Consider the following 15,000-nt stretch of genomic DNA (forward strand, 5'->3'; position numbering starts at 1 on the left):
TTCTCTTAGTTGAGATGACCACCAGCTTCCTGACGCTGCTGTGCTGTGTGATATGTAAATGTATATAAACACAAACGGGATAAAATAAAGAGAGAGAGACACAGAGAGAGACAGAGAGAGACAGAGAGAGACAGAGAGACAGAGAGACAGAGATAGTACACAACAACAACACAACAGTAAGATAGCGTCACTATGTGTCTCCTTGAACCATAAACCTCGGGTGTTTTATCAGGTGAGATAAACCCCGTGATGACTTCCTACCCTCCACTACCCTCCCTGGCCCTCCACTACCATCCCTGGCCCTCCACTACCCTCCCTTACCCTCCACTACCATCCCTGGCCCTCCACTACCCTCCTCCCTGGCCTCCACTACCCCTCCCTGGCCCTCCACTACCCTCCCTGGCCCTCCCACTCACCCTCCCCTGGCCTCCACTACCCTCCTGGCCTCCACTACCATCCCTGGCCCTCCACAACCCCTCCCTACCTCCACTACCATCCCTGGCCCTCCACTACCCTCCTCCCCTGGCCCCTCCACTACCATCCCTGGCCTCCACTACCTCCCTGGCCCTCCACTACCCTCCCTGGCCTCCACCACCATCCCTGGCCCTCCACTACCATCCCTGGCCCCACCTACCATCCCTTGGCCTCCACTACCCTCCCTTACCCCTCCACTCACCTCCCTGGCTCCCTCCACCCCTCCCCTGGCCCTCCACTACCCTCCCTGGCCCCTCCACCACCCTCCCCACCTCCACTCACCCTCCCTGGCCCTCCACTTCCTCCCTGGCCCTCCACTACCCTCCTGGCCCTCCACTACCCCTCCTGGCCCTCCACTACCCCTCCACCACCACCTCCCACCACCCTCCTGGCCTCCACTACCCTCCCTGGCCCTCCACTCCACCATCCCTGGCCCTCCACTACCCTCCTGGCCCTCCACCACCTCCTCCCTGGCCCTCCACTACCCTCCCTGCCCTCCACTACCCTCCTGGCCCTCCACCCCCTCCTCCTGGCCCTCCACTACCTCCTCCCTACTCCTCCACTACCCCTCCCTGGCCCTCCACTCACCCTCCCTGGCCTCCACTACCATCCCTGTCCCTCCACCACCCTCCCTGGCCCTCCACTACCTCCCTGGCCCCTCCACTACCCTCCTGGCCTCCACTACCCCTCCCTGGCCCTCCACTACCCTCCCCTGGCCTCCACTACCATCCCTGGCCCTCCACTACCCTCCCTGGCCCTCCACTACCCCTCCCTGGCCCTCCACTCACCCTCCCTGGCCGTTCACCACCCTCCCTACACCTCCACTACCCTCCCCTTACACCTACACACTACCCTCCATGGCCTCCACTACCCTCCTGGCCTTCCACTCCACCCTCCTGGCCCTCCACTACCCTCCCCTTACCTTCCATTACCCTCCCTACCTTCCACTACCCTCCTACCCTTACTACCCCTCCCCTGGCCCTCCACTACCCTCCCTGGCCTTCCACAACCCTCCTCCTGGCCCTCCATTACCCTCCCTGGCCCTCCACTACCCTCCCCTGGCCCTCCACTACCCTCCTGGCTCTCCACTCACCCTCCCTGGCCTCCACTACCCTCCCTGGCCTCCACTACCCTCCCTTACCCTCCACTATTCTCCCTTACCTCCCCCTACCCACCTCTTACCTCCCTCCTACCCTCCACTACCCTCCTGGCCTTCCACTACCCCCCTCCTGGCCCTCCACTACCCCTCCTCCCTGGCCCTACACTACCCTCCCCTACTCCTACACTACCCCTCCCTGGCCCTCCATCACCCCTCCTGGCCTTCCACTACCCTCCTGGCCCTCCACTACCCTCCTCCCTGCCCTCCACTACCCTCCTGCCTCCACTCACCCTCCCTGGCCTCCACTACCCCTCCCTGGCCCTCCACTACCCTCCCTTCCCTCCACTATTCTCCCTTACCCTCCTTACCCTCCACTACCCCTCCCTGGCCTTCCACTACCCCTCCCTGGCCCTCCACTATTCTTCCCACCCTCCCTACCCACCCCACCCACCCTTACCTTCCCTACCTCCACTACCCTCCCTGGCCCTCCACTACCCCTCCCTGGCCCTCTTCACCATCCCTGGCCCTCCACTCACCCTCCCTGGCCCTCCACTACCCTCCTGGACCTCCACTACCCCTCCCTGGCCCTCTACTACCCTCCCTGGCCCTCCACTACCCTCCCCTGGCCTCCACTACCCTCCCTTACCCCTCCACTATCATCCCTGGCCCTCCACTATTCTCCCTACCCACCCTTACCCTCCCTTACCCTACACTACCTCCCCTTACCCCTCCACGACCCTCCCGGCCTCCTCCACTCACCCCTCCCTACCTTCCACTACCCTCCCATACCCTCCACTACCCTCCCTTCCCCTCCACTACCATCCCTGGCCCTCCACTACCCTCCCTACCTCCACTACCATCCCAGGCCCTCCACTACCCCTCTCTACCTCCACTATTCTCCTTACCTTCCACGACCCTCCTGGCCCTCCACTACCCTCCCTACCTTCCACTACCCTCCCATACCCTCCACTACCACCCTCCCTACCTCCACTACCATCCCTGGCCCTCCACTACCCTCCTCCCTACCCTCCACTACCATCCCAGGCCTCCACTACCCTCCCTGTCCCTCCACTACCCTCCCTACCCACTACACATTCAGAGACAGACAGACAAACAGACAGACAGACAGACAGACATATCAGACAGACAGACAGACAGACAGATAGACAGACAGACAGGTCTGATAGACAGACAGACAGACAGACATATTCAGACAGACAGACAGACAGACATATTACAGACAGACAGACAGACAGACAGACAGACAGATATTACAGACAGGCAGACAGACAGATATACAGGCAGGCAGGCGGCAGACAGACAGACAGACAGACAGACAGACAGACAGACAGACAGACAGATATATAGACAGACAGACAGACAGACAGAATATGTAGATATAATCGTAACTATAAGTGACGTTTACACATTCCTTCACTTAAAACAGTGGGAATAATAAACGGGAGAGAGAGAGAGAGAGAGAGAGAGAGAGAGAGAGAGACACGCCACTTGGGCTAGAACTGAATAGAGGAGAGTTATTTGAAATGGTGTCCAGGAGCAAGAATGGGATGAAGTTGGGCCAATAATAACACGTTTGGGTGTGTCCAACTCTCACGGAGAAGCTCAGGTAATCTAAGTTTTGCATGTCCAAGAATTTACATGTGTTCCTTTTGTGTGTGTGTGTGTGTGTGTGTGTGTGTGTGTGTGTGTGTGTGTGTGTGTGTGTGTGTGTGTGTGTGTATGTGTGTTTCTTTATTCTCTCTGTTTCTCTTTTCTATGTCTGTCTGTCTGAGTGTTTGTCTTTCTTCTGTTAGGTTAAGTTAGAAGGAAATATATATCAAGATAGTGAGATCCATTTACCGAACAGCTGAATTGACACAAGAATTTACGAACTTTTCTAAGTAAAGTTTCGAACAGGTGTCAGGAAGTTGTTCAGTGGTGTCAACCTGCTCGCTATAATGCTTCTCTGTCTGTCTCTCGGAACGTCTCCAGTGGCATTCACAATCAGAGAAGTTTAAGGTGAAGTTTTAGTGGAAGTTGATCGTAAGAGTAGGAATATATGTAATTTTTTTTCGCAATTTCAAATCAATCACGAGAATAATAATCCACCACTCGATTATTTTACCTGGTGATTAAGTAACCTAACCTAACCTAACCTAACCTAACCTAACCTAACCTAACCTAACCTAACCTAACCTGACTAACCTAACCCACCTAACCTAACCTAACCTAACCTAACCTAACCTAACCTAACCTAACCTAACCTAACCTAGTCTAACCTAACCTAAACTAGCTAATAATAATTGAAGAAAATCCTATAATGTCTCAGAAAAAATCTACATTGTACATGATTTTTTATATTATACTACATGACTGTTCGTATAAACAGCAACATTGTCCTGATTTGTTGATGACGTGTTCTGCAAATGAGGACAATGTTAATCTTATTATATAAACATTCACGAGATGTCAATGAAAATATGTATAATAATAAAAACACATTCTTCATTTCCTAAACACTTTTCTCAAGCCATTTAACTTAAGACACATTCAATGATTATATTTCTCAACATTTTTCGACAAGAGGAGACCAGCTGGTGTCACTTGGAGAGTGCCTCACCATGGCACTCTCTCTCTCTCTCTTCTCTCTCTCTCGAGGTATACGTGATGGACACACACACACACACACACACACACACACACACACACACACACACACACTGATGGAATTTGAGGCGAGGAAAACCTGCAAGGCCTCTCTACCGATTTTGTGTTCGCTGAGGTGTTTTCAATTCAGTATCGAAGGACACACACACTCACACACACACACACACACACACACACACACACACACACACACACACACACACACTTACTCCCGACGCCCTCTGTACCTTCTAAAGCGTGGGAACGGTTATCCTGATGGCAGTGTTATCGCGAGACTAAAATCACTAAACATATTCCATGCTGGCAGCCGTAGACCAGGACGTCATAAACAGAAGCCCAGATAAACCTTCTCCTGAGAGACTGTACCAATACACTGAAGTTCCCAGAATATGTTACGGTAAGGAGGGGTTCCTTACTGCTCTCCAACGTCACTTCCTTAGCTAAAAACAGTCTGATCAGTCGTTGCCAACGTTAGTGCCATATGTGAAGCTTGGCAAATTGTTCCTTGTCATATTGAGGGATATCAATTCTTTCATCACCTTCGTTCACATGGTCGCGGAGGGGGTGTTGTCCTCTTCTGTCAAGATGAACTACGCCCGTCACGCCTGGATGTTTTAGTCCCAGCTGATGTGGAGGCATTATGGGTACGGGTCGTCCCACGGTTCCACCCGCGCCACACTGCTTCTATCATATACTGTGTGGCATACCATCCACCTCGCTCACCCACCAAGGACACTCTTATCAATCATCTCATTACCACCTCAGAGTTAGGTACCCATGTGCCAAGTTAGTATTATGTAGGGATTATAATGAAATTGACACCACTGATATCCAGGACCAGCTGTCACTATCACAAGTTGTGGATTCTCCACACACGGTCAAAATACCCTTGACCTTATCTTAAATAACTTAGCGGACCAGTACCAACCACCTCAACCAATGCCTCCTATCAGGTGTAGCACACACCTATCAGTGCTCTGGTTCCCAGCTGCCACTACCAGCCAAGGACAGAGACCCTACATCAAGACCTACAGGCTGCTTACTGACTGCAGTGCGTCTCTTCGGGCAGTGGATAGTTCACCATCCTTGGACTGAAGTACCTAGTGTGGATGACGTGGACACCAAATGGATAAATTATACCAACACCACCACGGAAGCTCACCACCACTTCTTCCCCGAGAAGTCCGTCAGATCTCACCCAGCTGACTTGCCCTGGATCACGCCTCGGATCAAAGGACTTATGCAGCAGAGACAGCTTCTTTATCTCAATGACCACAACTGCTACAGGTCCCTTCACAACCAAGTCATCCGTGAAATACGCACTGCAAAGAAGTCTCACTACCCAACCAAGTTGCAACACTCCGAAGCAGACCAACAACAGTGGGAGCGGTATGGTGAGCTTAAAGAACTCTGTGGACTAAAACAATAAGACACACCTCCTCCCTTCCTTAGCCATCTCACTCAATGGTGACGCAGCTGAGCAATCAAACAACCATTTCACACATATGCCAGACGCTCCCCCGGCTTGACACAACCAGTCTCCTGCTTACCTACCAAGCCCCTCTCTCCCACTGACTTAGGAGAACAATTTTGAAGTAGCAAACGTCTGGACAAACTAAAGTTAAAGGCTCCACCACCCCATTGACTTACTCAATGAAACTCTTCGCTGACTTCTCCTGAACTAGCTAAACCCCTCTGCTCCATCATCAATGCTTCCTGTCAAGTAAGATGCCCAGCTGACTCGAAGACCCTATATGTGTCACCAGTGCCCAAGTCAACCAGCCCACAATCCTTAAATGAGTTACGACCCATTGCCATCACCCCAATATCCAGCTTAATCTGTGAAAGTTTCGTGTTTGACTATGCTTCTGCTGATATTGCAGGCGCCATAGATCCTCAGCAATTTGGCAATATGAAAACTTCCTCCACCACTCACGTCTTGTCAACTTTCTCGACTACATATACCGCCATCTGGAGAAACGAAAGACGTCTGTGGCTGTCACCTTCATTGACTTCATCAAATGCATTTGACCTAGTCGACCACAATTGAATCATCAACAAAGCTATCGACCTCGGGTTTCGAAGAAGTCTTATTCCATGGCTTACAGACTTCCTTAGTGACCAACGCCAAGCTGTACGCTTCCGAGGGGTTAAGTTCCACTTTCAGTCACTCACCTCTGGTGTCCCCCAAGGCACCAAGATGGGATCGCTCTGTTTCCTTATGCTTCTCAATGATGCCCAAAGAGAAACCTCTGTTCACTGGAAATATGTCGACGACTCCAAATTCATTAGGATCAGTGTGAAGAACTCGGCTCCCGACTATATGTCCTCCAGGATTTATTGAACAGTCTCCAAAATTGTGCCACCAACAACCACGTTACCATCAACCATACCAAGACCATGGTTGGTGCACATCAACCTCTCCTCCGACGTTGTCCCACCCCCATCCACATTACTTTAGGCAACTAACTCACCCAGTGCTGTAGACTCCACTAAGCTCCTCGGCGTCACCATAGACAACAAACTAAATTGGAAACCACACGTCAATGAAGTTGTCAAACTCTCCTGCCTGTCTCCACCTCCCTCCGTCGACTCCAAGTCCCTCGGAGTTCCTGGCAGGTCCGAGTTTCCTTGCTGCGTTTACTCAACATTCATACTTCCCAAGATCACCTATGCCTACCCTGCCTGGTCTTCCTCCCTAAATGCCACACAACGTAAACACCTAGAAAAAGTGCAAAAGAGGGCATGCAAGATTATTCTCTCCCCTTCCTACACCACATATCAAGAAGCATTCAACACACTGACCCCATCGGCCTTCTGACCATCACCACGACCTCATCTGCAAATTTGGTGAGAAGTTTCTACATCATCCTCGACACAGGCTCCTACTACCACCTGAGATCCCTCGTACGCCGTCCGCGAATTGTTGGTCGACACCACAACCGCATCCAGCCCATACGAGCACGAACTGATCACTATAAGAACAGCCCAGTCCCAACCGTTGTAAAAATTATCAATAACCTGTAATCAACCAGTGTATTCACTCCCAGTCAATCTTACCTTTGTGCACTGTCACTATGTTGAAATGCCCTGTAGTATGACCTTCTCCCCACCGAGTTATTATATATCATATTTGTATCACTTATGTTACTTGTATGTTATTTGTCAATCAAGAGACCCATTCCCCAATTATGTAACTGTATATTTTCAGCCTTCCGTTGCGTTTCTTTCAATAAACCGCTAATTATTATTATTATATTATTATTATTATTATTATTATTATTACATATTATTATTACAGAGGAGAGGGGGGGGGGAGAGAGAGAGAGAGTAACATCATCAATAACAGTTTGTTGTCATCTTGAATCAAATAACTCATAAAAAATCTTAAAAGTGACAATTCATTTTATATTAACATCTCTTTGTCATCATCATCATCATCATCATCATCATCATCATCATCATCATCATAATCATCATTAAGACCTAAGACTGAAGAGAGTTAATTTGTCTTCATCCTTTTGACGGCCAGAAGAGAAAAAGTCAAACATAAACTCAAGCTTAGTTTCTGTCTTCACGAGAATAAAAAAAAAAAAAACAGACCTATATCCCATATTGTCTTCTGAGTTCGACTGCATCAAATTATATTCTCCCTCGGCTTTTGTCTTCAATCTGTTATTAACATATCTGTCTTCATCAGCTAAAAAGCCAATTTCAATCTGTCTTTGCCGCTTAAATCCTGTAGGTATAAGAAGACAAACCATAATATCTTGTCTTCATCCCCACAGAGAACTAATTAACAGACTCTCACCTGTACATTAACACCTGTCCATTACCTGATCATCTCGGAAAATAAAAACTTACCCTAATATTGTATTCTGTCTCCATCATCCTCGTTGACAGTCACTCAAGACAGAGACTCCGGGTGCCTAGGTGAAGACAGGAGAGAGTTAGGTTGAGAGGTAATGAATATTAATGATGTGGTAGACGGTGTATGTTAATGAGGGTGTTGTAATGACTGTCTCTGGATGTTCTTTCTACGTGTGTTTGTGTGTGTGTGTGTGTGTGTGTGTGTGTGTGTGTGTGTGTGTGTGTGTGTGTGTGTGTGTGTGTGTTGTGTGTGTTTGTGTGTGTGTGTGTGTGTGTGTGTGTTTGTGTGTGTTTGTGTGTGTTTGTGTGTTTGTGTGTGTGTGTGTGATAGACAGAAAGAGAGAAATATATATATAGAGAGAGTGTGTATGTGTGTGAGAATAGAGAGAGAGAGAGAGAGAGAGAGAGAGAGAGAGAGAGAGAGAGAGAGAGAGAGAGAGAGAGAGAGAGAGAGAGAGACTTTTCAGTTTACTTCAGAAATATAGAAAATAAATCCTCGTAGAAAATGAGAAAACTTTTATATTTTCTTGGTTGACTTCCTTTTTTTCTCTCTCTCTCTCTTTTTTTCTCTCATTCTTCGACATCAGTTACCTGGCCTATCTCTTACTGATTTAATTAAGGTCCGCACCTGTTCATATCACCTGGGATGAAATACACATGGCTAATTTCATAATTCAAAAATATATATGTTACTTTTCCTACCTGACTATATTCATTTTGTACGGTATGCGAATTGGATATATTTTCTTTACTCTAAAACAATATAAATATCTATATACATTTATTTTCTCTATGGTAGGTAGTGGGATATAAACATCATGGAATATATAAAACAATGCATATTACCATCAATGAAATTTAAATGTGTATGAATTTAATTATTTTATATAATGCCTTCAGTATTCTTTATAAATTTACACATAATATTATAAACAAGGGAATTTTACAACAGGCAGAACACACACACACACACACACACACACACACACACACACACACACACACACACACACACACACACACACACACACACACCGAAGGGCCAAGACGTCTCTGGCGCTGTCCGGTGGCGGCCAGTCAGCTGTTATGTTGACACACACCCCAACGCCCTCCCCTTAACCCCTCCTTCCCACCGGAATATCAACAAATTCTCGCAAGAAGTTACTATTTCATTTGGAAATAAATGGAACCAGTGTTGAATAGTGGTGAACAGTGGTGAACAGTGTGAACAGTGGTGAACAGTGGTGAACAGTGGTGAACAGCACTTAAGTCAGTGAAAACAACTCAACAGTAACATCTGAGAGTCGTACCCAAGTTAACCTTCACACAATTAGGTCCCAGGTACCCAGTGATAACTGCCCGTGCGACCCAACAACAAGCAGTGATGTGTTAATCCGTCCACGATAGGGAGGCCTGGGACCACACCTGACTGTACACCACTTGAGTGAGTGAGGTCCTGTGACACCAGACCACGTGGTGTCCCCATGATGCTACACCACGTAGCGAATGAGTTGCTACAGGATCGTGTGAGGCCCCTCATAACACCATCTTTGAGGGAATTACTACACCACGTGATGCCCCTCATAACACCATCTTTGAGGGAGTTACTACACCATGTGAGGTTCCCCATAATATAAGAACAAAAGAAAATAAGGAGTCTGCAATAGGCCGGTTGACCTGTGCATGGCAGCTCCTGTAGAGAGTTACAACCACTCTCTATCGTCCATGAATCTATCTAGCCTCTTTTTAAAACTTTCCAGTGTCCCAGCACTTACTACAAATTGCTAAGCTTGTTCCACTCGTCTACCACCCTGTTTATGAACCAGTTTCTTCCTATCTCCCTCCAAACCTAAACTTATCCAACTTAAATCCGTTGCTCCGAGTCCTATCCTGCTCTGATATTATAAGAACTTTATCTATATCCCCTTTATTGATTCCTTTCACCCACTTAAATACTTCTATCATATCTCCCCGCACTCTTCATCTTTCTAGGGAATGCAAGTTTAGTTTCTTTAATCTATCTTGATATGGAAGGTTTCTAAGTCCCGGAATCATTTTCGCCATTCTTCGCTGCACCGACTCCAGTGAATTGATATCCATTCTATAATAAGGGCACAGCCAGACATGAGGGATGGAGAAGTCACAACATATAGTCGTGGGGGGAAAGGTTGGAAAAGAAGTTTAATGAGTTAAACAGAGGGGGACGACACCCCTTGTTTTACATATTACAGAGTTTGTTGGCTAACTAAGCTAACCTAGGATTTAGGATGAGGTTACACAATGGTTACTTTGGTAGACAATGACTATTTTGATTTTACAATTACATGTTTATTAAAATCTTATACTGTTTTACGTTATGGACTCACTTGATTGTGACTTGTTAAATGTGAATTTATATCGTCTAAGTTTTAATCTAAGGAGGATCACTGTGGCGGACATAGATGGGTCGCGGGTTGGGTTGTTGTAGTGCGGGCGATGGAACCTGACGTTGAGGGCCTCTGTTTTATTTCTCAGGTGGATGGCTTCCACTGTCTCCTGGTAGGGTGGCGCTTGGGCACTGCCTGACCTTAGACACTTGTTTTAGAAGCTTTGTAGTTGTTGTAGTCTGGTCTTCCCGAGTGTGACGAGTGGGTACTCCAACACAGGCCTCACCAGCGCCTTGTACAGGTGAACTTGTATCTTCTCAGGCATCAGTTTAAAACGTTTTAATTTGGCGGCGGCGACTTTGGCTTTCTTAGTCTGTCCTTCACGTGGGGAATAGCGCCCGTCCGAGAGGTGATGAGGCCGAGATACAGTGACATCAGTGGTTAGCTTTGGTGATTTAACTACAGTAGTTACTGAAAAAAGAGGACAATTGGTTCAGGATGAAGATTAGACACCCACAGCTTATTGGATCACTTGAAGATTAGACACCCCAGCTTATTGGATCACTTGAAGATTAGACACCCCAGCTTATTGGATCACTTGAAGATTAGATACCCCAGCTTATTTACTCTGATGGTTAAATACCCTTATGCTAATATAAGCTAACATAGACAATCTGAACCCAATTTAACATAACCATACAAAATATCATCTTTTCTTGCCTAACCTAATCTAACCTAACTTTACGTAGTCGAACCTAACCTAACCTAACCTAACCACACTTAACTCACTAAACATAAGGCATCACAGAAATTGTGACCAAGTCCCAGGTTGGTGATCTGACTTTCTGCCTCATTTACACACAATTGCAGGCTCTCAATTGTTTATCTTACTTTGACAACACAACAAACATACTGTATATTGTTTCTCACACTTGATTTTTTTTTCACTTTTGTATTTATTATTATTATTATTATTATTATTATTATTATTATTATTATTATTATTATTATTATTTATTTATTTATTTTCGCCCCCCAGGCCCTGATGTGGGTCAGTGACCTGTACCCGGTGGGTTAATCCCTGTAAAAAAAAAAGCTTTAGGATGCTTATTCATCAGATAATAACTGGGGTACCTAATCTTCACGTGATCCGAAAATTTATAACAAAACTACACTCACCGATTTATTTTTGTGTTTACATGTTAACGGGACTGTAGTGTTTTGATGACCAGTAAACACCTAATTCTCTTTTAGTGTTGGGTTTGATGGCAGAGATTCGAGACATATTGCATCAGTTGACTCACCAGAACACATTAGTTTGTTATCTCACCAGCTGCTGCATCACCTGACTACTTCACAGCACCGCAGTCACACCACCCACCACACTGTACCACCCAGCAACAGAAGTTTGAGCTGCATCACCCCAAAGTATTAAGTCAAGGCTCGTTGTGACAGCTGATAAGTCTACACGAGCCTTGTATATCTACCCCTCACACAACCCTCACCCGACCACTGCTGACAACACCGGCGATCAGCCCTCACCATGCAGATCTGTTCCATATTCCTGCTGGTGATACTGGGTGTCTGTAGTATCGTTCCTGGATGGGCAGGTGTGGGTACAAAAAAAAGCAGAGTGAGGCATCCTCGAGGTAACGTCCCTGAGTGGATAGGAGAAGATAGGAGCCACAAACCGAAGACTGCTTTGTTGGGCCTCGAGAATTAGCATGTCCAGTCGAGGAAGACATCATCCCTTGTGTGTGTTCTCAGTGGAATAAGATCTCACTCGACCTTGACTGTTCAGATGTGGAGGATGAGGACGACCTAGCCAGAGTCTTCAAGGCTAACTTCCCTTATCCTCAGTTCCGGAGATTAACCATCAAAAACAATCAACACGTGAAGGTCCTACGTAAAAGTGATCTAGGGAACATAACCTTCGAACAGTTCTGGATCACTGACGGCGTTCTTGAAGAAGTCGAAGAAGGAGCTCTATCAACCAGTGCTTCAACCATTGTCAATTTAGTCTTCAATTTCAACAACATCTCCTCTTTCCCCTTCCTCGATCTTAAAGACTTCCCAATGCTTACTTCCCTGGATATGAGACATAATGAGATAAAAGGATTTCCTGAGCTATATTCTGAGACACTAGGGAGTCTCTTTCTCTCAGTCAACCCTCTGGGGGAGCTTCCGGTACACGCCTTCGCTAACACCCCATCACTGGTCAACATTCACCTCTCTCAAACCAGGATACCTGAAATTATTCCAGGTATTTAATATATTACGTGATTTTTTTTTCATCCATTCGCCCGTCTGTCTGTCTGTCTGTCTAACGGTGTGACCCCAATCGGAAGTATAAAATGATTTTCCTAACAAACTTGAGAGGCATATCGCTTTAAAACAAACACATATACTAAAAACGCTAAGGTTCTAAAAATAACACACTGTCAATATTGAACTCTTTAATATGCACATACAGGTTCTACACACACACACACACACACACACACACACACACACACATACACGTTATTTTCATTCCTAATTCAACCACCATTAACCTCCTCTCTTCGTTATATTTTTTCCGGTTATAACGTAGTGGTTAATTAAAAGAACCACGATGGACGAGTCAGAGATTATACAGGTGTTCAATATATACGGCTGTGAAGAGGGAAGGATGGGGGAGGGGAGGAGAAGGAGAGAAGAACAAAAAGAGGAAGATAGGGAACGAGAGAGGAGGAGAGAGGGATGGAGAGAGGGAGGAGAGAGGGAAGGAGAGAGGAGGAGGGAGAGAAGGAAGGAAGAAGAAGCGAGAGAGGGGAAAAGAGTGGAAAAGGAACGGAGAGGGGAAGAGAGGGAAAGAGAGAGATAGAAACTGAGAATTAAGGAATGGAAAACGAGAGAGGGAGATACGGAGAGAAAGAGAAGATCAGAGGAGTAACATACATACATACATACATACATACATACATACATACATACATACATACATACATACATACATACATACATACATACATACATACATACCTAACAATGTTGTGGTCTCCTACAGGAACCTTTGAAAACCTGAAGCTCCTGAAGAACCTAGGAATGGGCGCTAATCTCATCACCCACCTGGACGAGAATGCCATACAGTGTAGCCATACCACTGGACTTATTGATCTCGGATACAACACTATAAGAGACGTGCATGTGAACGCCTTCCCAGGTGAGTTATTAAGTTCAGGTGAGTTATAAAGTCCAGGTGAGTTATTAAGTCCAGGTGAGTTATTAAGTTCAGGTGAGTTATTAAGTTCAGGTGAGTTATTAAGTTCAGGTGAGTTATTAAGTTTAGGTGAGTTATTAAGTTCAGGTGAGTTATTAAGTTCAGGTGAGTTATTAAGTCCAGGTGAGTTATTAAGTTCAGGTGAGTTATTAAGTTTCTGTGTGACATTAAGGACTATATTACAGCTAAATAATAATAATAATAATAATAATAATAATAATAATAATAATAATAATAATAATAATAATAATAATAATAATAATAATAATAATAATAATAATAATAATAATAATAATAATAATAATAATAATAATAATAACCCCAGTGACATCAACATAGTAAGAGCAAGTACCGAGAATATGAACGAAAATATATGAGAATGAACAAAGATAAAAGGAATAGTGTTAGCTTCTCTACACCTTCTGAGGATTCCCACTGATAATCGCTTCTTGACATTTAATTTCCCACGAAAACGAAAAAGTTCCGTCACAGACATCACCTGAGATACTTTTTTTTATTCTTTTTCCTTCCACTAAATTCTTTGCTTCTCTGTCTCTCTGTCTCTCCTTCCTCCTCTTCTCTCTCATCACATTTCCATTCATCTCTCTCTCTATCTCTCTCCCAATGCCTTAGAATAATTAACACGCAGTATGTTAATTAGGCTATTGAAAGACCGTGAGAACTACAACATGATTGAAGTAGTGAGGAGAGAGAGAGATATTAAACGCATACAACTTTAATCAAAGATCTGGTCAGTTTCATTCTCACACATACACACACACACGGCCAGTAATACCCCTCTGCAATATACACCCATTAAAATTAGCTCTATACCCCCACCCCTTGGTAGATCACTGATACACACCTGGGTACTAATGTGGTCAAAATCTTACAGGTCTCGTTAATGGTTGGATTTACATTCACCACAATGGGATTAAGTTTTTAGAGGAAGAGGTATGGAAGCCGCTTATTGATTCCGGTGGCTATATTGACCCTTATGGTAAGTATATAGTCTGTCTGTCTGTCTGTCTGTCTGTTTGCGATTCTTTTCTCTTCTGCTCTGTCTGTCTGTCTGTCTGTCTGTTTGTCTGTCTGTCCATCCATCCATCCTTCTGTCTGTCTGTCTGTATTTATGATTTCCTGTCCATCTGTTTATCTAACTATCTACCTAACTATCTAACCATCTACCTAACTATCTAACCATCTACCTAACTATCTAACTATCTACCTAACTATCTAACTATCTACCTAACTATCTAACC

General features: G+C 45.5%; 1 protein-coding gene across 1 annotated transcript in view; it reads left to right on the forward strand.

Moving 5' to 3' along the window:
* Nucleotides 1-15,000, forward strand: part of LOC121862673 (oplophorus-luciferin 2-monooxygenase non-catalytic subunit-like) — a 21,219-nt gene that overhangs the window by 5,990 nt on the left and 229 nt on the right. Inside the window, exons 2-4 of the mRNA XM_042360994.1 lie at nucleotides 12,157-12,739; nucleotides 13,526-13,681; nucleotides 14,634-14,738. Of these exons, the coding sequence (XP_042216928.1) occupies nucleotides 12,157-12,739; nucleotides 13,526-13,681; nucleotides 14,634-14,738 (844 nt within the window). The remainder of the gene's footprint in view (nucleotides 1-12,156; nucleotides 12,740-13,525; nucleotides 13,682-14,633; nucleotides 14,739-15,000) is intronic.

This window comes from Homarus americanus, unplaced genomic scaffold (genome assembly GCF_018991925.1).
Source record: "Homarus americanus isolate GMGI-L3 unplaced genomic scaffold, GMGI_Hamer_2.0 scaffold31037, whole genome shotgun sequence".
Classification (NCBI taxonomy): domain Eukaryota; kingdom Metazoa; phylum Arthropoda; class Malacostraca; order Decapoda; family Nephropidae; genus Homarus; species Homarus americanus.